We start from the raw sequence: 26,413 nt of genomic DNA on the forward strand, positions 1-26,413 counted from the left end.
ATGTATGTTCCATTTCTTTCTCACAAGATTCCTATGAAGCAGATGTCATTAGCATGTGGTATAAATAATCCAAATGCCCTATACTTCAAACCTGATGAATACATTTTTAATACCCACATTTTCGTAGTCCTGAAACTCTACTTACATGATATCTAGAATTTGCTTCAACTGCTTTTCAAAGACTCTCCTGGTTGATTATGGGAGTCTCTGGGGATGGAGATGATCAGAAACTAATCAGCTAATGTTCTTTGGCTTTGGATTCTTCCTCTCACCTATGCCTTCCGTGAGCACATTGCTCCATTCTACACAACCATTTTTTTATGTTCCTTTTTTCTTTTTATTTATTTTTTGTTCTTTCTTTGTGTTGGGGATATAATTTTTTAAAGAGTATTACATGATAAGAATTCATCATATCCCCCCAAACTTCTAGGAATCTGATTTTTTTTATTGTACTTTAGGTTCTGGGGTACATGTACAGATCATGCAGGATTGTTGCATATGTACATACATGGCAAGGTGGTTTGCTGCCTTCATCCCCCCATCACCTATATCTGGTATTTCTTCCTTCATTATCCCTCTGCACCCTCTCCTCCCCCACTGTCTCTCCCCTGCCTCCCCCTCCCCCCCACTGACTGCAGTGTGTGATGCTCCCCTCTCTGTATCCACGTGTTCTAATTGTTCAACACCTGCCTATGAGTGATAACATAGTGTTTGGTTTTCTGTTCTTGTTCTACACAACCGTTTTTTTTTTCATTTGGCATCTCCTCTGAGCCTTTGGATTCTTGACATAATCTCCAACCCTCTCACTCCAGTTCTTTGCACATAAGTTATATGGCTGGACTATGTAAGTATGGAAAACATATCCCTACACACCGTTGTTCCATCTTTAGTCTCTAGTCTTCATCTTCCTCTGCAAACCTAAAAAATTAATAACACCCAGCACCTCCTGCAGCAATCACCAACCGTCAAATTCAGAATTAGATTTCAGGCATATAAGGAACCAACCCATGTGTAGAAAAAAAGAAATCATAGCTTTGAGTTAACATTCAGGCAGGCACAGCAAAACACTTTGATTAGGCCACAAGGAAGAACTTAATGAGGAATATTAAAGTACGGGTTATGTTCAGCATATCCACTGAAATTTTTTATCTCAAATTATTGAGTAATAAATATGTAGGAGGAAACTGTGAGTCTCCTAGTCTGAAAAGTCCTACATTGTCAACTTGCGATTATGGCTACAGATATTTCAGGGTGTTACTATGTTTAGTCTTGCTCAGCAAGGTTAACTGCATTTTGCATTAAACTAAATTGTGTGAAGGATTTGCATCAAGCTGAGATGGTTCATATTAAATCAGAAAAGCCCGGGTGTGAGAATACCCAAACTGTATTCTCAGTAAGAATTGTCCTATTGGCCTAGTGATACTGGTTTTTGTAGCATCGTAATTCCTACAGATACGCCTTTCTTAGTACTTTGTTTGATGCACTTAGCTCTTGGAGTTGATTGCAGGACTCATTGATTCGTGGCATGAATTCTGACATTTAACATAACAAGAAGTTCTCTGAATAATGGGATAGCCAGAAAAATGTCAGTTCATACTTAATAAACCAGAGACAACTTGTGGGTAAAGGGATTGACTTGAGCTTGAATAAGGTAATTCATATAGGTTAAAGGCTAACAGGAAAGCACCTTGACAACCTCATTTGTCAAATATAGTCATGTACCACAAAACGATGTTTTGGTCAACAATGGACTGCATATATGATGATGATTCCATAAGATTATAATGGAGCTGAAAAATCCCAATTGCCTAGTGACATTGTAGCCATCATAACATTGTAGTGCAATGTATTACTCATGTGTTTGTGCTGATGTTGGTGCAAACATACTGTGCTACCAGTAATATATACGTGTAGCACATAAAATTACATACCGTATATCATAATTGATAATAATAAACAACCATCTTACTGGTTTATGTATTTACTATATTTTTCGTTGTTATTTTAGAGTGTATTCTTACTTGTTTAAAAAAAAAAAAAGTTAACTGTAAAACAGCCTCAGGCAGGTCTTTCACAAGGTATTCCAGAAGAAGACATTGTTATCATAGGAGGTGACAGATCCTTGTGTGTTATTGCCCCTGAAGACCTTCCAGTGGGACAAGATGTGGAGGTGGAAGACAGTGGTATTGAGATCTTGACCTTGCGCAGACCTAGGCTAATGTGTGTGTTTGTGTCTTAGTTTTTAACAGAAAGGTTTAAAAAGTAAAAAAAATTAAAAAAAAAAAGTTTAAACAGGAAAACTCTTACAGAATAAGGATAAAGAGAAAATTTTTGCACAGCTATGCAATGTGTTTGTATTTAAAGTGTGATTACAAAAGAGTGAAAAGTTAAAAAAAAATCAAAAAGTTTATAATTACTATAAGCTAGGTTTAAGTTATTATTGAAGAAATAAAATTTTTATGAATTTGGTGTGGCTTATGTGTGCAGCCCGTGTCTACAGTGGTGTACAGTAATGTCTTAGGCCTTCACATTCATTCACCACTTACTGACTCACCCAGACCAATGTCCGGTTCTGTAAGCTACCTTCATGCTAAGTACCCTGTACAGGTAAACCATTGTCTTTTATATTGTAATTTTACTATACCTTTTCTATATTTAAATATGCTTATATATACAAATACTATTGTGACAATCGCCTATAGTATTCAGTACAGTAACATGCTGTACAGGTTTGTAGCCTAGGAGCAATAGGCTACAAGCCTGTGAGGTTAACTATACTATTTAGGTTTGTATAAATGAACTCTATGATGCTTGCATAATGACAAAATCATCAAAGGAGGAACTTCTCAGAATGTATCCTCATCATTAAACAAGACATAACTATACTACTTTGAGGTAAAAACCATACTTCAGTTTTGGTATTTAAGTTACCACTTTAAACAAGGGAAGTTCTTCCCTAAAACCTCTAAGACAACTTTATTTGTCCTTCCTAAAATATACATTACCTGCTGAGCTATTGAGGCCCGTTTGAAAATACACAGCATTAGCTATGCATGCTGTTAAACATAGTGTGTTGGTGACATTTAGCAGTGTTTAGTAATTGGCTTAATGAACAGGTGTGCAAGTATATTAGTTATGCAGATGTTAATTTGCAGTAACATGTGCTTCCTGATTTGGGGAGTTCTTGTATAAACTACAACCAGTAAGATTTGTTCCTTAATTAGGAAATCACTACAAAGTATGTGTGTGTTATCCCCACCATTAGAATCATTAGTCTTGTTTAATGTGCTCTGAACTTCAGAAACACTCTTGGTAATGCCATTCCTATTGCTTCAGGTACTACACAGGTGTCAGAATGAAATCTACCTTTCTGTGGGATGCCTTGGTTAGTGTGCAGCTGTAGGCAACATGGAGAGGGGAAGCTTCACAGCTGTAATATGTAGCATGTACGAGGAGACAGAAATGGAGTCTTACTGCATATTGCGTCCGCTTTCCTTCTCCAGGTTTAACACATGTTATTCCTCACAAAATAGACTCAACAGCAATTGAACTCAAAATTGTGGTTCCTTACAAACTGATTAATCTTTACCAGCATTTTTAATTATTCTTGTCCATATTGTTTGTAATTCCTGTGTACATTTGGCACTTGGGATTTCCAAGGTTAAGAGTTTGTAAACTATACAAATAGATGGGAATATTTATTTAATTTAGTCATATGATTTTTATTTTTATGTCAAAAAATGGGAAATTACAAAGGCTAATGTAGCAAACGCCCATCTACCAGCCACCCAGAATGAACAGGTGTTAACATTTAGTCATATTTACTCTAGATCTTTGCTTTTACGGAAATAAAACATGAGAGTTTAAATGGAAGTTTCCAAGGTTCTACCTATTCCAGCATCAGATTCCTCATCTTAGGTAACCACTGTCATTAATTGGTGAATATGTAGTCTATGTTTTTATAATTTTGCTACATGTATACTCATCCATAAATAATACACAAGATTAGTCTCTGTTTTATTTTTAACTTAGATGAATATTATACTATATGTACCATTTCCATGACTTTAATTTTTCTACTCAGCATTGTATTTGGCATTAATCCTTGTTGAAATATATAGCTGTAGTACAGTCACTGTAAATCCTGTGTGATATTATATTTTATTAATATGCCACAATTTATCCATTTCATAACCCCTGGGCACATGGACTGTTTATAATTGTTCTACTGTTATAAACACTGTTGCAGTGAACATTTGTGTCTCCTTGACCGTTTGACCTACAAGTGGAAATGTTGGGATATATTTATGACAAGCATACATATCTTCAAATATATTAGATACATGAATATTTTAAGTCATTGTTGAATATTCACTGTCAACTGTTGTCATAATCAAATTTTCAATTTGATGACTATTAATAGCATTTCTTTGGTTATTTTCATTTGCATTTCCCTGGTCACTGCTGAAGTTGAGCATGTTTTCATTACTAGCTATATTGACCTTGGGCAAATGATTAAATTTGTACTTAATTTCCTCATTTGTAAAATGGCAGTGGTTAATACCTATCATATAAAATGGTATAAAAATTAATACCAGATACAGAGCAAATATTTAATAAAAATTGCTTTTGGAGGTGCTCGTGAAGATTGTATTGGTGGTTACCAGTAGTAAAACTACTGCTACTGCTGTTATTGTTGTTTTTGTAATACTGTCATCTGTTGTGTGTTGCGTATGTATTTCTCTGTTGATCTAATCTTCCTTGCCCTTTTCCATCAGGTTCAAATGATATTTTCAGAAATGCATAGATAAAGATGATTTAGAATAGAGTAGAAAATAACAAAAAAATACGTAAACCTATGACACACAAAAGCCAGTCGATTTTCCATATCTTTCATTGCCATTCTTGTACTCATTTTAATATTATCAAGTCATTAATTGAAATTAAAATACCATTTCAACCAGTATGTTAAAAAATTATTTCCATGTAGCTGGAATCACCTCTGGAATTGTATCCACATGAATAAAATATGTATTTAAGTATATATGGATCACAATTCTTATATTTCTGTGTTATATGTAAAAGTACAGTTGGGCCTTTACTTGTTAAATATACAAATATGTATCCATGAAGTTACATAAATTTTCAGTGTGTCTGTTGGCACTACAATTATTAGCTTTATTTACCCTGGCTTTGTATGTACTGTTCTTTTTGTTCCCCCCCGAGATAGAATTTCACTCTTGTTGCCCAGGCTGGAATGCAGTGGTGTGATCTCGGCTCACTGCAACCTCTGCCTCCTGAGTTCAAGTGATTCTCCTGCTTCAGCCTCCTGAATAGCTGGAATTACAGACACGTGCCACCACACCTGACTAATTTTTGTATTTTTAGTGGAGACGGGGTTTCGCCATGTTGGCCAGGCTGGTCTCGAACTCCTGACCTCATGCTATCCACTCACCTTGGCCTCCCAAAGTGCTGGGATTACAGAAGTGAGCCACCACCCCCGGCCTGTATATAGCATACCTTATAAGAAGGGACATGCTTTTAATTTTCCTCATATTTCTTATGATGCAGCACATAATGTAATGCTGATTCAAAGATATGATGTTCCCTAATATGGAACTATGCTTGCAGTAACATAATGAGAATTCACTCAGTGATGTGCATGTATTCATCCAAGCTATATTTTTATGCATAAAGAAAAGTATAAATGTTAGATACCTTGTGGGAATACTTCCATAATTAGTGGTTTACATATGACCATGAGGTATGAGTAGATATTTATGTGTTGCGTACCATTGTATGCTCATGCTAGGCTAATTCATTGTAGGTGTTCAAGAAATATTTGGTAGATGAATGAATGTGATTCTGAGTATAGAAATCAGTCTTTCTCACTGAAATTTTAAAATAGTTTTGCAAATTTTATCATGATTCATGGTTAGTTGTCACTATGTAAATCATCCAATGTTACCTATTTAAAATATCTTAATACTTGCTACAAATTAGAACATCTTGTCACATGTTCTGTGTATCCACTGGGATAGCAGAAATTAATAGGAAATTCCTGAACATTGCCTATATTAGTTTGGGGGAAGAATATAACCATGTTTACTTTATTTATGCTGATGAGCATTTCTCAGTCATAAAGGAATACATTTATAGTACAATTGCTTGTAAAAACCCATGTATTAAAGGAAATATAAGAATACTCAGTAGGCATTTTATCTTAAATGATGAGTATCTTGATATTAACATGTCTTTAATAATAATACAAATGTCTTTATTATTATGATTATCTTCCTGCAGACAGTATTTTATAATGTTTCATTATTATTTTGTCAGTTAGCAGTGCCAATTTACACACTCAAATTAATTCAATCTATTGGATTCAAACCTAGTTTTTTCAAAACCATGTTTTTTCATTTGTAAGGGAAGGTCATGTTTGACTCTAGTCCTCCTTATGAACCTAAGGACCTCAGGGCAGTTGATGATAAAATCAATTCTTGAAGTTTTTATATCGAAACTTAAAAAAAAAAACTTTTTAGTTTCATCCAAGTAATTTCAATAATTATAGAATTGTTATTTATTTAAAGTTTTGTAACCATTAGAAACATACAGAATAAAAATATCCTAGGACAAGTGACATTTTGAGGTCACTATAAAAGCAAGCAATTTTTAACCTAAGTGTTCAACACTGTAGGGATGTTTGATGTCACATTGCTGTTCTTTGAACTCTCTATTTATCTAAGCCTGTGATTGTGATCCCTAAGGAATGCTTTTAGAAAACAAGAAGGCCAAAGGCAATAATAGCCACTGGTCTGTAATTATTTATCATGGCAAAAATATGATTAGTTTTGAAAGGCTGTCTAGTTAGAGAACTGTTTTAAACTTGTTTTTCTCTAGTGATTCTCAAAAAAGCAGTGCCCTCTCATGGAATACTTATCACTTTTTGAGCCCAGGATTTAAGCCAAGTTGTATAACACAAGGAAAATACATTAGGATTCAAGAAAGAAAACTGCGAAGTATAGGTATTTAGGGCATCTAATCTTAATTTTAAACAATTCGTTCACTTGAAAAGGGGAGAGGCTAGACCATATTTTAATTTTAAAAAATACAAAAATATAAAGTCATGAAATGAGCATTATCTATTCCTGAGTTAGTCAGGATCCTGTTAGTTTGCAGAACCATCTTTGTAGGTCCTTCATGACAGCATTTTTTTCATATATGTCCTTGGCTAATTAGTCTCTTATAGTGAATTCTAAGGCATATTGGGAGATTAGGAAAATTTTCTTGACTATTCCCTTGACTGGATTCAAATTAGTCAATGATTCTAGAAGTAATTTCAATATGATTCAGATACTTCACATTTTACAGACAAAGGAAATAACTATTGGACTGTCATTTCCTTATGTACAGTTTTCTTAAGCTGGAACTAGCTTGATAGAGTAAATTAAAATGTTGATTATTGCATATGAAAGACTCTATGCTCTTAGAAAGAGCCTTTGAAGAATATTTGAGATGTGTTTTTAAATATATTTTAAAACATACGTTTAGAAATATATACAGATAAATGTAAATATAAACTATGTTCTTTTAATATAATTTAAAAGAAATACATTAAAAGTCACTTTTCTTCCAGCAGTAGCAATGACTATTGTGTTGAATTCACATGGCAAACTGCTTGCCATGTCTCATAAGATCATAATTTTTAAGTGTGATTATTATCCAGTCTCTTTAGACTGCGTATAACTTTAGATTGGCCAGTATGATAAAATTTAGCACTGGTAGGACTTTAGTTATTCAGGTAATTTATTTTATTAGTATCTGGTATTTCTGTAGTATGCTCACTTAACTTTTCTATATTTTGTACCGTTAAAACAAAGGAAGTCTTAACGGACTTGCAATATTTTGATGAATTCTATAGGATGTTGCAAAAGTTTTCAAGATGGTAACATCTATGAACATATTGCTTTAGTAAAAATGTACGGTGGCTTTATGTTGCTTTTTCTTTCAAAAAGAAAAGAAAATCAATAATGCATTTGTGGTCTTTTTAAAAAAGGTTAGATGAATTAAAATGATATCATTATTGCCTCAAAATGAAGTTATCTTTTAACATTGATAAAGCAGCAGCATGATTATGGTCATATATGAACCAGTGATGCAGTTTAGCAGCATGAATTTGGGGACAAGGACCTAACACTCTACTTTACTGAAAAAGTTTTGGCTTTTTTTTCTCATAGTTTTAGATGGTCCCATTACTTACAACCCTGTTTTTATATTGGAAAAAGTAAACTGCCAACACTTGAGTACAATGGTAGCTATAAAATTTCTGTACAGGAGGGCTTTGGGGATTTATGTTAATGCTTTATTTTCATAGCAGATAGCCACATTGCTTTTTGGGCTGGCTGGCTTGGGCAGTTGGCTGATGGAGGTTATGGAAGGCTAAAGCCACTCCTTGGCACAGTTACTCCTTACACCTTCAGTCCTTTAAACTATTTTGAATTATATGATTACCTTCTGAAGAAAGCAAAGTAAATCTGTTGTAAGAAAGCAAATAGTATTTTTCAAATAGTGAGGGAGACAAAGCTGACTTACTCAAAAGACCACATCACTGAGTCTCTTTAATCACATGTATGCAAATGGTGCTACTGTTGTATAACTTGCAAATGCTTCATACCTATTCTTCAAAACCATCTCAACAGGAATTTTTATATGGCAACCTGTTTAGTAGTTAAACTTACCTTAGGTGCTTTAAAGCAATTTCACTGAATTAAAGAAATGCTTAAATTTTAGCATACTTTAAGAGAAATGCATGTCTTCCTTTTCCCTCAATTAGTTCAAATTAGTGAAACTGTACTATATATTTAATTCCAGTACTGCTGTAGGTACCTGGTAAAGGAGTAATTAATGTTACACATTAGGTAAGAAGGAGCAATTGATTTTTGGTTCTATTTGGCTTATCTTTTCTGCTTAAGTGCTGATATTTAATTTGTAGTGAAAACTCTAAACAGGTCTGTATTTTTATGTTTATCCTCTTCCTTGAACTAATGAAATGAACACTTTTATTGATTTCAGAATGAGCTTTATTAATGTAGTTAATATGCCTTACTAATGTTATTCCATGTACTTGGATTAGTACCATTATTGTTTATGAATCAACATTTTTTTCTTTCAGTTCAAAAGAATGTAGAAACATTAGAAGAGAAGAAGACTGCGCCTACAAAGAAGAAAGTGAAAGAACTGAGAATTTTGGATCCCAAAACAGCTCAGAATCTGTGTATGTAATATTTTCTTAGTAGGGTTGTTATAGGTAGTGGTGAGAGGGGTGGGGGCTGTTTAATGTATTTAATCAAAGTTGTAACCTTTTTTTTTTTTTTTTTTTTTGAGACGGAGTTTCACTCACGTTACCCAGGCTGGAGTGCAATGGCACGATCTCGGCTCACCGCAACCTCCGCCTCCTGGGTTCAGGCAATTCTCCTGCCTCAGCCTCCTGAGTAGCTGGGATTACAGGCATGCACCACCATGCCCAGCTAATTTTTTTTTATATTTTAATAGAGACGGGGTTTCACCATGTTGACCAGGATGTTCTCGATCTCTTGACCTCGTGATCCACCCGCCTCGTTGTAACCTTTTTAAACAGGCATATTCAGCATCTTCTAGAAACAAAATTTGTTGTAAACATGATTTGGATGCCTTTTTTTCACTTAGCCAGTATGGAGAAAATTGTAATTCAGCCTCGGTGAGCCCACATGAAACTTGTGAATAGTAAAGATTTGGAAAGTACTGATAGTAAAACATTGTTAGAGGACATAGTGACACATAAGGCAGAAATGACAAAAAGTGACATTTTTTTCCTTCTGCCTAGACCTGGGATTGATAGTTTTAGAGTATTCACTTGTTACACTGGGCAAATCCTTTTACTGCTATTCCTTTATGTTTGAAGTAATTGTCATGTGAACTAGTTAAATTGTTAACCTTAACTGCATTTAAAAACTGGTTAGTGAACCTTGAAGCCTTTAACAAACCAATCAGCCATTAAATATACTTTTGCTAAAGCGAATGGACAGTTAAACTCATCTTCATTTATGTAGGCCTTTAAGTTTCAACACACTCTTCCCTCTGTCTTGAATTCAGAATTTTTGTTCTGTCAATACAGTAGACTGCGTTTAGATTTCGCTGATAGTGAAACACTGTGCATCAGAAATTTCAACATGTCAAGCATTTCTAATTGCACAAAGTAATACCATGGGAGTTTATTTTGTTAAGGAATGTGGTGTAGGGAATCATTAAAATAAACAACACATCATTTTCATGTCAGTAGAAATGTTGCTATCAGAAAAGCAGTTTACTAATAGCTGTTGTGAATGTGTGCATTGCTTACTTGATAGTACATTTTCAAAGTTGACGTTCAGTACTTTAAAACCTAGTATGATCTTAATTGCTGGTTGATATCTGTCAACATTGTTGTTTTAGATTGTGGGGATCTGATTTGGTCTTATATGTAATGTAAATCATTTGCCTATAGAGTGAGGATTCTGTTTCCTTTTGGTACAGCTGAAGGCATAGAGACCTTTTCATGAAAAAAATGTTCTAAGAAATGTTCAAGTTCTGGTGATAAGAGCACATCTATGTTCTTTAAAAAAATAATGTGTAATGGAACATGTTGTTTTAATTACCTTGTGAGTAATTGTTAGCTAGTCTAGGTTTAATTTGCTGAATTATTCTACTGTGATATGATAGATTTCCGTTTAAGAAAATGTTGGCAGGGGAAATTGTGAGTCAGTATATAAAGTAAGTAACAGTGTACCGCAGGAATATAAGCGGGAACGCAGGGCACACTGTTGATTCAGGCACTTTAATTGTTTTCTTATGTGGGAGAATTGCAGAGTAGATTCATATGATTTTTTTTTTTTTTTTTGAGACGGAGTTTTGCTCTTGTTACCCAGGCTGGAGTGCAATGGCGCGATCTCAGCTCACCGCAACCTCCGCCTCCTGGGTTCAGGCAATTCTCCTGCCTCAGCCTCCTGAGTAGCTGGGATTACAGGCACACGCCACCATGCCCAGCTAATTTTTTGTATTTTTAGTAGAGACGGGGTTTCACCATGTTGACCAGGATGGTCTCGATCTCTTGACCTTGTGATCCACCCGCCTCGGCCTCCCAAAGTGCTGGGATTACAGGCTTGATCCACTGCACCCGGCCTGATATGATTTTTTATTTGGTTATTTTGTCTTTCCTGAGAAATACCGTGTTGGATGCATCTGACAATCTCCACACTAAATTCTTCATTGAATAAAAAGGTCAACCTCAAATAAAATCTCTAAGTTTTTATGGATTATTTTATGTATCATCCTAATCTGAAAAGCCTAAGCATATAGTCATGAGTGCTATTAGTAGGAATTTTGTTTTGTGTGTAAATATGCACTAACTGTAAATATTAGAGCTTGAAAAAATAGGCCATTTTGTCTAGATAGATAGAGTGAGTAGTCCATCAAATGGAACGCCTTTTTGTTTGTTCACAATTCTGTAAATTAGTATTAGTGACAAATTGCATATTTTGAGTCTATGAAACGAAAATCAGGCATTTATTAGGACTTTAACATGTTGATGCTATTCTACTTTTAATAAAATCAAATTTTATTTTAGCCATCTTTCTGGGATCATATCGCATGCCATATGAAGAGATAAGAAATGTGATTCTGGAGGTTAATGAAGACATGCTGAGTGAGGCTTTAATTCAGGTAACTTGTACTTATTTTCCTTTTGATTTCTTTCCATGGATGTCTTTAGACTATTCTCAATGGAGTTGTAAGAAAATTCTCTTCTATATTTAGATTTTTTAAAAGATGTTGAGTAATTTGATAAAATCAGGAATATCTAACTGTGTTGATAGTAAGAGGACTAAGTATAGAAGATCTAGCTTCTGATTCTGTTCCTGCCACTTATTTATTAGCTATATATCATTCTCCATTATTCATTGTACATACAATTATACATATTTCATCATCACAATGGCTCCATTAAATAGATATTGTTATTACCATTTTATGGGTGAAAAAGCTGAGGGGTCAAGAGGTTAAATTGCTTGCTGAAAATAAGTGAGTGTTTAACATACCCATTGTTAAGTTGAGCATCTAACTTTTACCCAACTCTGTTTGAGTATCTAACATGTATTGCTGATTATGTCCAGCACTTTCTGTAGTTTTTATTTCATTGAATCCTACAATAATCCTATGAGATAGGCACTATTACTCTCATTTTACAAATAAGGAAACTGAGGTTTAGACAGATTGCCCAATTTCACAATGCTTTTAAGTGGCAAAGTAGCAGAGCTGGGATTCAAAACAATGTCTATCTTAACTCTAAAGCTGTCATATTATTGTGCCTTACATGAACAAATGGATCTTTCTAAACCTCTATTTCCTCATTTGAAATTACAGGGTCATTGTGAGGATTTAACCAAATAAAGTGCTTTATATGATAAAGGGCTATACAGATCTAACACATTTGAATTATTGGTATGTCTGACCCTATCTGGTTTAATTTCTGAAAGGAATAACTGTAAAGATTTTTGTGGAAGGGTATAATCATTGTAGTTTTTTGTTTTTCTTTTTTTGTTGTTGTCTTTTGTTTTTGAGCCATGCAGTTGGTTTTGATTTTTTAGAAAACATCAAATCTTCAAATAGTTTATGCTATAGCTTTAAAAATTTTGCCACGTTCCCTGCAAACTCTAAATCTCTGAGAACCTGTGTATATAATTTGAGCAAATGATGTCTCTGTGGAAGCTCCTCTATTTTGGATTGTAGGCTTACATTAAAGTTTATCTCATATATATGTTTTAAATCTAGGCAGAATTTTTTTAAATAGGACTGAGGTTTAATGAGATGACCTATGTCATCTCTTCCTAGTTTTTAGATCTCCATTACCTTTTCTAAGGCTTTATCTCTTTTCCTTTTTCACATATCTGTACATTTTACCCCTTTCCTGCTTTACCCACCAATTTCGTGCCATCTGTTTGCTGAGGACTTTTTAAAGCCAACTTGCTTTCCTTCTCGGTGTCAGATACTCTTAAAGTTTCTTCTCAATCCTTACCCTGTTCGATCAAAACCCATTTTCTTAGTTTGGCTTGTGGGAAGAAAAGAGTTTAACATGTAGTATAATGTACATAATTGGAATTTGTGCTACTTGGGAAACAGGTATAGGGCCTAAGTGGTGAGTAACTCACCTGAGTTACTAAGGTTAGTATTGCTTTCATCTAGACAAATCACATGTCTGAGTATCTTCTGGAAAGGAAGATGGATGTTCCTGAGTTGAAATAATTACATGGTTTTCTAGTCCCCACAAGAGATGGCTTCCGTCTGTCAGGAGAAAAGACTATAATCATCAGCACCTTTTTCTCCCCCACTCAATTCCAGAACATTTGTTTCAGTGATGGAAAAGTAACATCAATTTGCCGTTCATATGAGCTGTTTACCATTTAAGTCTAATTACCATGTAGCACATCAATAATGCATGGCATTAAATGTGTATCATCAGATTAACTTTGTTGTAAGTTCTATTTGATTACAGTGCTAAACTCCATCCATGCATAATTATAGTTTTTGCTCATGTAGCATGGCTGTCTCCTCATAACAACAAAAACAAACAAAAAAACAGTTAAGCATACATCACTTCCCAGAGACTTGAATTAACAGTAGTAGTATTATCTCTTCTAGTATGGGTCAATATGCTCTTGCTGGGCAGACAACTAATAGATTTTAGTTATGTGGTAGGATAAATGCCTTACTTAAAAAAAAAAAACAAAAAACACCTTTTATTCTTTTATTTAATCAGCAAGATCAAGCTCCAAGTTGAAGGTTATTAATAAATATCAATTTTCCTTTTATTTCAAAATATCTAAATTTAAGCTAGAAAATGAGTTCGCTATGTGGGAAAAGTTGAAATGTACTGAAATATTTGCAGTAGCACATAGAAACATTTAAAAGTACACCATATCCTGAGGTTGTTAAAGAGTCTTTAATATATGTAATTATGAGTTACTGTCAAATAATGTGTACTAAATTTTGGTGACTTTTAGAATTATTATTCTAGCCTTCAAAATTTGTTTCAGTATAATTTAATTTGCTATATTGAGAGAAAAATCTAAGACCAGTCAGTCAGTGCTTTTTAGGATAACAGTGGTAAAACAGAAATATGTGTAGACACACTTACATATAGAGGACTGACATAGTAATGAAACTGGCATTTGAAAAAAGTGACGCATCTGTGAAAAGAAAAATAAAAGTATGCTCTATTTGAGATTATTAGTGAATGGAAATGATTCTTAAATGCTGAGGAAATGTCATTTAGGTAGGGAGTTTATACTTACTTTCTTAAGGAATATGTGAAAAAAAATGATCAACATTAAAGATAGTATGCTGTTACTGCAGAATAATTATTAAAGACATGATAAAGCATGGGTTGGTAACCTGGAATTCAAAGCCCTCTTTTGGGAACCATGGAGAGAATTCAAGTGGTCCTGAACTTGTATGTGAAAAGTATTACATCTTTGTTTTTATTAGCTTCTAATTAATATTTAGCATATTATTTAATTAAGAGTGTAGGCAACGGACCAAAGTAGTATTAATAGTACCTCTAACTTTTTCACTAATAGAAATAATAAATATTTTCATATCACATTATAGTCGTGGCAGATATCTTGAAATACTGTTACAGTCATTAATACTTCAAAATTACAGTACTTAGAGCTGTGACTAGATCTTATTTTTAATGCTTTAATCTAGCACATCTATCATATCACTGTTTTGGTAAATATGTTGATAACTACGTAAATATAATTGGTGTATTACGTAACCCTATTTATTTTGTTTTATCCTGGTATAGAGGTTCACAGAAGGTGAACTATAGGTTAGTGTGGGCTGTGGTTAGGGTGGTCTTCCTGGAAGAAGTGTTCTAGCCTTTGAAACGCTAGTAAGATTCAGTTAGAGAGGCCTAGGATAAGAGAATGATGGCCAAAGCCTCGAGGTATATAAAGGATAATGTCTTTATTTTTCTGGTGTAGATAAGAAGTCATAGGGCAGCAATGAGAAAGAGCATATAAAAGATTAGTAGCTTGGTGGTGGTCATATTGTGGAGGCACAGAGATAGCAAACTGGTGACTTACAGGCGCTCACGTTCTCTACCTCTCACTTTCTCTCTCTCACTTAGGTTTTATTTGGCCTTCCTAGGACCTAATCAGTGAAATTTTAATGTCACGCACTCTCCAGTTTGCCACATGCCTCGCCACTCCCTGTTGCATTTTACTTACTCTGACTCATTCCTAACCCCTGTATATACCAGATGCTTTTATCCCTGGTAGACAACGTGAAAGCTGAGCTATTGAGTTTGGTCATGGTCAAATTGTGTGCTCAGGAAAGGTACTCCTAGCTGCAGTATATCAGATGGCTTGTTGTAAAGAGACTTGACAGAGGGAGATCATTGCAGTTTCAAGGGTAAGGTGTAATAAAACCTTGCATATTTCAGAAGTAGGAGAAAAGGGAATTTGGGTAAATAAGAAAATTTTTTAAAAATGATTAATTGAAAGGCCGGGCGCGGTGGCTCAAGCCTGTAATCCCAGCACTGTGGGAGGCCGAGGCGGGTGGATCACGTGGTCAAGAGATCGAGACCATCCTGGTCAACATGGTGAAACCCCGTCTCTACTAAAAATACAAAAAAATTAGCTGGGCATGGTGGCGCGTGCCTGTAATCCCAGCTACTCGGGAGGCTGAGGCAGGAGAATTGCCTGAACCCAGGAGGCGGAGGTTGTGGTGAGCCGAGATCGCGCCATTGCACTCCAGCCTGGGTAACAAGAGCGAAACTCCGTCTCAAAAAAAAAAAAAAAAAAAAAAAAAAAAGATTAATTGAAAAATCCCGGTGATAGAGATAATGATTGTAGCCCTGACACAAAGAGGCAAATCAGGTAGGGGAGAAAATACTTTTCAGGGCAAAGGAGAAAAAATTTACAAATAACATTACCTTAGGAAATGTATTGGAGGTGAGAATAGAGGCCGAGACTGAAAATAAGGATTTGTGGAGTCATTTGCAAAGAAGTGATTGTTGGGATCTGAGGACCAATGACGTTCTTGAGACTCCTCATGAAAAAAGAAACAAATGGAAGGTTAAGGACTGCATATCTGGTGACCATAAAAGTCACGGGGATGGGAAGTATTAGAAAAATTAGAGCAAAAGAGTCAGCATATCAAAGAGAGGGCCTGGATGCTATGGTGTATCACAAAAGCCAACACAAGAGCCTTTTAAGGAGTGATGAATGAGAATGAGATTGAGAGAAGAGACATTTCCTTCAATATGTCAGATTATAATGACTTATTTAGTTTAAATAGTTATTTTTCTATAGTTTTTTCTTGAAACAACCTGCACTACATACCAGCCACCTATATTCCTTAAGCAAATGTTCTGTTTATTCATGTTCTTTTGGTCTCTGTCTCCCTTATTTTTAAGGAACATCTACATTTCTACTGGGCATGCAACTATTTGGAGTCCTATCTATTGCTCTTCTTCCGCTTGCTTTGGTTTTTTTTTTTTACTTTCCGTCCTTCCTTTTTTCCTTCTCTCCCTCCCCACTTCCTTCGTCTCTTCCTGCTACTTCCTCTTATGTCCTTTCATTCCCTTCGTCCTTCATTCCCTTCTTCCCTCCCTTCTTCTTCCTTTCCTCCCTCCCTTCTTTTCTTCCTTCCTTCCTTTCTAGGTAAATTCTTTCTTTGATAAAACACCTTAATTTTCTTTAATAATACCTAAGGTGAAATACAGGTCCTGGTTGCTTCCATACCTGGAAACTACAGAAATACCTCCATAGATGTTTCTCTACAATGCATACATGGGAATATTCTCACTTGCGTCTACCCTCCCAGACCCCTGCCACCAATAATTACTACATATACTGGCTCTATTACTTTTCTGAAGCCCATTTGAGTAACCAGCACTGTGTGTGGTGTTTATAGTTTGCCACATGATTATGTTTTCTCAAATGTGATTTTCATCTCAAAACAGATTATACGATTTATATAACTTATCATTGGATACCGACAGGATGAGCAGAATGACGCAAAGATCATCCAGTCCATTCCCCTGATTCCAGGCAATGCTACACCTAAGTCATCGAAGATAGATGGGTGTCTATTGATTCTGCAGGGAAAAAAGATTCTTCAACTTCCCTCAATTAACCAGTTCTGGAGTATAATTATTCTTATAGTCAGGAAGTTCATGCATGTGTAATAGTAGAGCTCGTTTTTGTCTCCTCAATCCATCTTTGTAATCACTGATCTATTTACGTGGCTATCGACCATCTGTATTTTATGCAGGCTTGTGAGTCTGCATGTGTGCATGCACTTTACAAGGGTTGATGACTTTAGAATATTACAAGTATATCAATTAAGCCAATAATGGCATTAGTATTGTAGAATTTGAAAACATTTTTCTTTTAAGTAACAACTTGTATTTACCATGTTCATTTTCACAATTCTTTAGGGAAAATGAAACAGCAGAAATAAGAGTAACAATCATAAAACATTTCTTTATTTCTCATCATGGTGGAATAAGTTTATGGCATGCTTTTGCAGTCTGAAAATACTTTTATCCATGAGCTGCTCTTCTTTCACATCTTTTGCTTTTAAATAGTTGAGTGATTTTAAAAAATTGTTTTTTTGTTTTTTTCTTCGACTGAAGTTTCCTTTGACCTTTGTTTGCTACTTTCAGTCTATTGTTAAAATTACACATATTCCAAGAAAATGTTATGGCTGCTTATTCTTATTCTATGTCAATTATTGATTATTGCCAGTATTTCATGTGTCATCATCACTGGTTGTATTGTTGTTTACAGAGAAAGAAAAGGTAGCTTTAAACAATTTTTTCTTGTACTAATTGGATTATGGAAAATGTTTTTAAAATATGAAAAATTGAGCCTATGGCCGGGCTCAGTGGCTGATGCCAGTAACCCCCACATTTTGGGAGGCTGAGGCAGGTGGATCACCTAAGGTCAGGTGTTCGAGACCAGCCTGGCCAACACGGTGAAGCCTTGTCTCTACTAATAATACAAAACTTACACAGGCATGGTGGTGCACCCCTGTAATCCCAGCTCCTTGGGAGGCTGAGGCAGGAGAATCACTTGAACCCGGGAGGTGGAGGTTGCAGTGAGCCGAGATCACGCCATTACACTCCAGCCTGGGTGACAAGGGAGAAACTCCATTTCCAAAAAACAAAACAAAAATTGAGCCTATTTACATTTGTAGCAAAACGTAAATCTTACTAACAGTTCAGCAAGCTGCCACCTCAGAAATCATATTTTATGCTGCCTTGGACACTTTAAACCATGGTAGAACTTCATTAATATTTTGGTTCTTTCACACTATAGATCCATTGAGTCTACTGAACTGCGATGATGATCAGGGTAGAACAAGAATTTCCTTATAAGTGTAAAACTTGGGGCCAGGTGCATTGGTTCATATTTGTAATCCCAGCACTTCGGGAGGCCAAGAAGGGAACGTCACTTGAGGTCAGGAGTTTGAAACCAGCCTGAGGAGCATAATGAAACCCCGACTCTACTGAAAAAACAAAAACAAAAACAGTATTAGTCGGGTGTAATGACATGCACCTATAGTCCCAGCTATTTGGGAGGCTGAAGCAGGATATTCGCTCGAACCCAGGAGACAGAGGTTGCAGTGAGCCAAAATCGCGCCACTGCACTCCAGCCTGAGAGATAGAGCAAGACTCCATCTCAGAAACAAATAAACAAACAAAAACAAGTGTACAACTTGGTAAGTGGCCTCTTTTTCCTTATATAAACTTCCAAAACCTGCACTGGGAAATGAAAAGCAAGATTATACCATAACCCTTACTCTAGGTAGCACCTCTGAGGTTACTTCTAGACAAAAAACATTAAACCTTTACCCTAAGAGATTCAGAGGACAGGGAGTCAAGGCTGTAATGTCCTTGATGGAATTATCAGAGAGAGAGAATAATCATGATTTCCACCCCCACCTAGCTCCCTATGCATTTTTAGTAGCATACAAATTTGTTTAAATTCAAAGCTTATTGGCTAGACATATATTTAACCAATTATATATGTTTGTAATTGATCATATCTATAAAACCACTTTCTCTTTTTTTTCACATTTATTTATTTTATTGCATTTTAGGTTTTGGGGTACATGTGAAGAACATGCAAGATTATTGCATAGGTACACACGTGGCAGTGTGATTTGCTGCCTTCCTCCCCATCACCTACATCTGGCATCTCTCCCCTTGCTATCTCTCCCCAGCTCCCCACCCCCCACCCTCCCTCCCCTATTTCCCCCCAACTGACCCCAGTGTGTAGTGCTCCCCTCCCTGTGACCATGTGTTCTCATTGTTCAACACCGCCTATGAGTGAGAACATGCAGTGTTTGATCTTCTGCTCTTCTGTCAGTTTGCTGAGAATGATGGTTTCCAGGTTCATCCATGTCCCTACAAAGGACACAAACTCATCGTTTTTGATGGCTGCGTAATATTCCATGGTGTATATGTGCCACATTTTCCCTATCCAGTCTATCGTCGATGGGCATTTGGGTTGGTTCCAGGTCTTTGCTATTGTAAACAGTGCTGCAATGAACATTCGTGTGCACGTGTCCTTATAGTAGAACGATTTGTAATCCTTTGGATATATACCCAGTAATGGGATTGCTGGGTCAAATGGAATTTCTATTTCTAGATCCTTGAGGAATCGCCACACTGTCTTCCACAATGGTTGAACTAATTTACACTCCCACCAACAGTGTAAAATGTTCCTATTTCTCCACATCCTCTCCAGCATCTGTTGTCTCCAGATTTTTTAATGATCGCCATTCTAACTGGCGTGAGACGGTATCTCAATGTAGTTTTGATTTGCATTTCTCTGATGACCAGTGATGATGAGCATTTTTTCATATGTTTGTTGGCCTCACGTATGTCTTCTTTTGTAAAGTGTCTGTTCATATCCTTTGCCCACTTTTGAATGGGCTTGTTAGTTTTTTTCTTGTAAATCTGTTTTAGTTCTTTTATAAATTCTGGATATCAGCCCTTTGTCAGATGGGTAAACTGCAAAAATTTTTTCCCAGTCTGTTTAAAACCACTTTCTCTTATTTACTAAAGAGGTAATTAAAACCTTTCCTTCTATAAATAAGGAATAAATGTTTACATTCTTTTTGTAAGGTTCTATTATAATTCTAGATATTCTCCTATGTAAAGTAGAAATGTACCTAGTTATTAAATCTTTTAAAGACTTGTAATAGTTATAGTATAATCTAACATAATATAAAATTTAACATGCTACGGCACACTTTAACATAGCATAATAATAGGTATAGCATAATGTTATTTTAACTAATATCTTTAAAATATTTTAGGGAGGCAGGAAGGAATACACAAAGGAAATTTAACTTAATTTCTTAAACTCAATGGTAGACACGTAGATTCATTGTCTTATGTATATGTCTTCGTGTCTTAAATATTACACAATGAATAAATTTAAAAATATTTGGCAAGTGCTGAAAGCATATGCTTAAAGCAGGTTTCCTCAGCTTTTGCACCATTGATGTTTTGGGTCCATTTTCTCTGTCTGTCTCTCTCTCTCTCTCTCTCTCTCTATATATATATATATATATATATATACGTGTGTGTGTGTGTGTGTGTGTGTGTGTGTGTGTGTGTGTGTGTATAACTTTTTGAGTGCTGTCCTGTACATTATAGAATGTTTAGCAGTATCCATCACCTCTACCCACTGGATGCCAGTAGCAGCCCCACCATCAGTTGTGACAACCCAAAATGCCTCTAGACTTTGAAAAATGTTCTCTGGGGGTGCAAAATTGTCCTTCGTTGAGAACCACTGTCTTAAGAATTACTTTTATTTCTGAAGTATATGTAGTAAAGTTTTAGAATTTAATACACTTCCAATCATTTGCTTTTATTTTCTATGTTTATTATGAACTTCATGACAGGTTTTGAACATTTAATTAGTATAGGTCCAAACAAAATGATACCTTATGTTTAAAAACTCTATATCCCAGGAATGGAAAGTACTCATGTTAAGCTCTGATTCTAACAGAATGCATTCCTGTTACGTTGCAAATATCCCTAGTCAAGCATTGCTTAAAGTACAGGTAATAATTATTTTTCAACTGTGGATACAGGCAATCGTATTAGTGTGAGTTGGCTTTGTTTTCCTTTACCACATAGTATTTACATTTATAGTTTAATAGTGCTGAGCATTTCACTTTATACCATTTAAAAATATTTATTTTTGTTTTGTTTTTTAAACATGTCATTTAGGTAAATCAAATAATATCTTGGTAACAGCTTCTACTCTGAAGTCAAGAAAGCTGGACCTGAATCCCAGCTCTGTCACTCACCAGCCATATGAATGGGAGCAAGTTACCTAACCTCTCTGAGTCCATTTTCTTTTATCTTTTAAATAGCTAGTAAGTTTGTTGAAAGGATCAAATTAAATAACACATGAAAAAGTCCCCTAGCACATTGCTGGTTACATGAGAGGCACACAAAATATATCTTTTCTAGTCAGTGGGAACAGTTCAGTTACATTTGGTATTTTGAAATATTTTCCTTCTAAACTTACAATTGAATAGTCAGCCCTCAGTTTTCTATGTTAATGGAAAGAATTATCAGCAGGGTGATAACTCTCCTGGGGCTTCTTCCTTTCTCTGTACTGTCTGAATTCCAGAAATAGAGATATCAAATAGGGACAAAGGAAGTATCCAGGAGTAGTGTACTATTTTTGAGGGGACTATTCAGAAGCCTCACTTTAACCCCTTTGATCCTTATTTTTTGTGCTTTATTTTGTATTTCGATTCATTTGCATGCTGGCAAGAGAAACGTTGTCTTCAGAGTAGACAAAGATAATTGAAGGACAATAAACTAGTAAGGGGCCTCTAGATAAAGAAATCAAAGCAACGCTAAAGCAAGAGCTGCTTTGTGGGGACTGCAGTAGGTGAGAATGAGGACTCTATAATGCCATCAAAACCTTTAAATATTTATACATATTCTATAGATTTTTGATATTCCACTTAAATAAACGAAATAAAAGTTTATCCATCAGTTGTTTCCAACAGCTTTAATGTGTTGTTGAGTTTATATCATTTTAAGTTATTCATGTCTTTGATGTTGTAAAATTCGCTTTCAATGTTTGCATTATTATTAAGCACTGAGATGAGGCTGTGCTAATTTGAGGTCCTTAGGGCAAGTGATCTGAAAATGTTTTAGATAGGAACCTGGTGTTTTTGTATTTGCATATTTTTTTTGTTTAGATTTTGTTTTGTTTTAGTACATTGGGTAATATTAGAATAATATATTCTATATTTAGAATGATTTAGAATATATGAGAATATTTGAAATCATGACTGTATAAAATTATCAATACTCAATATGAATGAAATTGTATTTTTTTAGTTTGAGTATTACTAGACAATATTTTGTAGAAATCGAAGGACCTAAAAGTAAAAACATGACCTGTTTTGAAGGTCTGGCAATAGAAGAGATTTTTTTTTTGGCGGGGTGGGTGGGGTGAGGTGCAGGGCAGAGTCTTGCTCAGTTGCCCAGGCTGAAGTGTAGCAATATACTAAAATAAAACAAAATTTTAAAAATCCTGTCCGACTGCAATTTCTGCCTTCCGGGTTCAACTGATTCTCCTCCCTCAGCCTCCTGAGTAGCTGGGACTACAAACACGCACCACAATGCCTAGTTAATTTTTGTATTTTTAGTAGAGATGGGGTTTCATCATGTTGGCCAGGCTGGTCTTGAACACCTGACCTCAGGTGATCTGCCCACCCCAGCTTCCCACACTGCTGGGATTATAGGTGTGAGCCACCGCACCCGGCCAAGAATTTGACGTATTAAAGAATTAGGAATGGTATGACCGATTCAGAATAACTAGTTCAGATTTAATATAAACTTTGAGTGTTTGTTCTAATAAAGGGTTGCAAAATATAATAAATACTTAGAGACTAACAAAGCTACATGGCAGTGCTAAAATGTGGCTTCAAGAGTGTTTTCAGTTGATTAGAAGTGGGAGAATGGAATTAGTATATGACGGCAGGCAAAGGGGAAAGTTAACAGGAAAGACCATAAGTAGGAGTCCCTCCTAGGAATGTCTAGAAAGCATATGGATAAAAGGCGATATGATAGGGAGAATTCTACCTAGTGGAATGCTTAAAATATCTCTGTCTTTTCCTCTCTTCCAATTGTGGAACCTTTCATCTATGAAGTATTTACTAAGGTATGACCATTCTCTTCAGCCTTACACACGTTGTGCTCAAATTCATAGTATATCCGTGTTGGAACACTATTCACCCTTTAAAAGAAGGAAATCAGACCAGGCGGGGGTGCACACACCTGTAATCCCAGCACTTTGGGAGGCTAAGGCAGGTGGATCACAAGGTCATGAGATCGAGACCACCTTGGCTAACACGGTGAAACCCCGTTTCTACTAAATATACAAAAAATTAGCCAGGCATGGGGGCATGCGCCTATAGTCCCAGCTACTTGGGAGGTTTTTTTTTTCATTGTGGGGGGGCGGGGGCGGAGACTTGCTCAGTTGCCCAGGCTGAAGTATAGCAATATACTAAAATAAAACAAAATTTAAAAAATCTTGGTCCACTGCAATCCCTGCCTTCCAGGCTCAACTGATTCTCCTCCCTTAGCCTCCTGAGTAGCTGGAACTATAAACGGGAGGCTGAGGCAGGAGAATCACTTGAACCTGGGAGGGGTGGTTGCAGTAAGCGGAGGTTGCAGTAAGCCGAGATCGCGCCACTGCATTCCAGCCTGGGCAACAGAGTGAGACTCCTTTTCAAAAAAATAAGTAAATACAAATACAGATAAATAAATACATAAAAAAGAAGGAAATTTGTCATTAGTGATAAGTTGGATGAACCTGCAAGACATTGTGCTAAGTGACATAAGCCAGACATCAAAAGACATATACTGTGTGATCTCATTTATACAGTATATAGAACCTGAAAAAGTCATACTCATAGAAGCACAGAGTAGAGTGGTTGTTACCAGGGACTGTAGATGGGAGTGGGGATTGGGAGATGTTGATCAAAGGACATAAAATTTCGGATAGAAGCAATAGTTCAGGAGACTTATTTTAGAACATGGTGATTATACTTAAGAACAGTGTGTTGTGGTTTTGAAAATTGCCAAGAAAGTCTATTTTAAATGTTCCACCACAAAAAAATAAGCGTGTGAAATAATGGATATGTTAATTAGCTTGATTTAGTCATTCCGCAGTGTATACATATATCAAAACATCATTTTGTACACCATAAATATTTTGTCAATTAAAAAATATTTGCAAAAAAAAAAAATTATTTGCCTTTTTATCTCTGTCATAGAATCAGAGGCCACCAAAATTAAAACTAAAACAATTCATTATAAATTAATCATTTCCCTTATTTCACGGGAGGAGAAACAAAGGCTCAGAGAGGTTTACATCACAAAGTCAATCTGGGATCACAACTCAGTTCATAATACGCTAAATTGATTGATTTTTTTTTAACCCCCATTGTTTGACCTGTTTTTCCTTGCTGCGGTACGCAGGTGGGCGAACGGGTTGGGGAGTTTACTGCTGGAAAGCAATAAAAAGTAGTAACAGAAAGTTTACTAATTGGAAACAGTTTGTGCAATCTCTGTCACTGGAAGTCAGAGTAGAAATTATCCCTTAAAACGTCTTCTTCCAATATTAGAAGACATTATAAATGTCTTCACTGACACTCATTATTGTTTGTGTTGTGAAATATATAATTAGGTACCAAAAAATAAAGACTTCATTTTACTTAATGCAGTATAAGGGGCATTGGATTCTGTTTCTGCATTAATAAGCAGCATTTTAGTAAAATGAAAGCGTAGTTCAATTACTAATAAGGCCATCATTTATTTTTATCCCATACGAAGGATTCAGAGTGATAGAACCATTTAATGAAGTCCTTCAGCTTTGTGAGATAAATAAGAGTACATATTTTGGCCTTCATTTTATAATTTTTCTTCAGTGTATATAGATGAATAGCGTAGAAAAATTAGTTGCTTCTCAGGAAAAGCCAATAAGGTGGCTGCTTTTCTTCTTTGAGTGCTATGACTAATTGCCACATTGTCTCTTTGGAGCTTCTACTCATCAGTGGTTTATACTTAAAATGCCACTCTCAGTGTAGTGGAAAAAAATTATTTTGGGTATCAGTCATTTATTCTCTATATGACCTTGGGCAAGTCACTTTTCTTCTTTTAGCCGTAAAATTTTTCCCTTAGAAGGGGAGAAATGTATACTTACAAAAGTTGGTTATTATAAAAATTAAATATGAGCATATGTTAAAAATCCTTGCAAACTATAAAATACTAAACAAATTGAACACACATAGAGATGAGTCTCTTAGACAGACATCCTATAACGTGTCACCTTTTCTGGCCATTTATCTAAAGATATTAACACTTGAACATTCAACTATTACTTGAAAGAGCATCCCAAAAAGAACTCATAGTCTTCATCCTTCCCCCAAATAAAGGCCTATGTTTCTCATCTCCTAGAATTCTTTTCATCCCCTCCCTCTTCTTCGACCCTTCCTGAGATTCATCCCAGCTCATCATACATTCTTACGGATCCTTTCACTGAAGATTTATGAGATTCACTTTCACCTCCCATGCCCATAGGACTAGACTGCAATTGTTTTCTAGTTGGTCTTTGTTTCTAGACTTCCTCCAATCTAGCACATCACATTACTTCATTTGACTAGGTGTTCTTTTTCCTCCATTAATTCATTTTCTTCCTTAAGAAGTGATCACAGTGATTTCCACCTGTTTTCTTCTGTTTAAATGCTGTAATGGATCTGTAGTTAATGTCTAGGAATTGGAGTTTCTTAAAGTCTTGATTTTGAATAACCTGTGCATGACTTGCATTTGCTCTTCTCCATGCCTTTGCACCTGTCCTTCCATCCCTTAGGTGTCTTTTCATCTTTTAAAATATGACTTAAAACCTACTTTCTCCTGGAAATACTCCCTCCTCTCTAAACCAGAATGAACATTCTCTTCATTCTTCATCTGCTCATTTCTACTGTGTTATTCATAGTCTTTTGAAGTGGTTTTTGAAAAGGATCTTTGCATATGATGCAGACATTCTGAGCTGTATCATAAGCATTCTTTGTATTGGTCATTCATTTTAGTTGTTTTTAGAATCAGATGCATGATACAGAGTTTTCTTTATATTTTAATTGTTATATCATGTGATTGCTGATATTTTCAGTTAGATATTTTGAGTCTGTGAGGCTACTCCCCTCTACAGGGCTGAATGAATGGATGAGCACTCTATGTTATACTTACTTTCAGATTAACAGATTTACCTTTCTTGAATAT

The 26,413-nt window shown here is 35.6% G+C and overlaps 1 protein-coding gene across 10 annotated transcripts in view; it reads left to right on the top strand.

The window, feature by feature from the left end:
- DIAPH2 (diaphanous related formin 2) overlaps window positions 1-26,413 on the top strand; it is a 916,386-nt gene that overhangs the window by 380,870 nt on the left and 509,103 nt on the right. For all 10 annotated transcript variants that reach the window (XM_032257749.1, XM_032257747.1, XM_032257748.1 and 7 more), the window contains 2 exons: window positions 9,173-9,274; window positions 11,642-11,736. In XM_032257749.1, the coding sequence (XP_032113640.1) occupies window positions 9,173-9,274; window positions 11,642-11,736 (197 nt within the window). The remainder of the gene's footprint in view (window positions 1-9,172; window positions 9,275-11,641; window positions 11,737-26,413) is intronic.

Source organism: Sapajus apella, unplaced genomic scaffold (assembly GCF_009761245.1).
Source record: "Sapajus apella isolate SASKATOON/1434 unplaced genomic scaffold, GSC_monkey_1.0 scaffold98, whole genome shotgun sequence".
Lineage (NCBI taxonomy): Eukaryota > Metazoa > Chordata > Mammalia > Primates > Cebidae > Sapajus > Sapajus apella.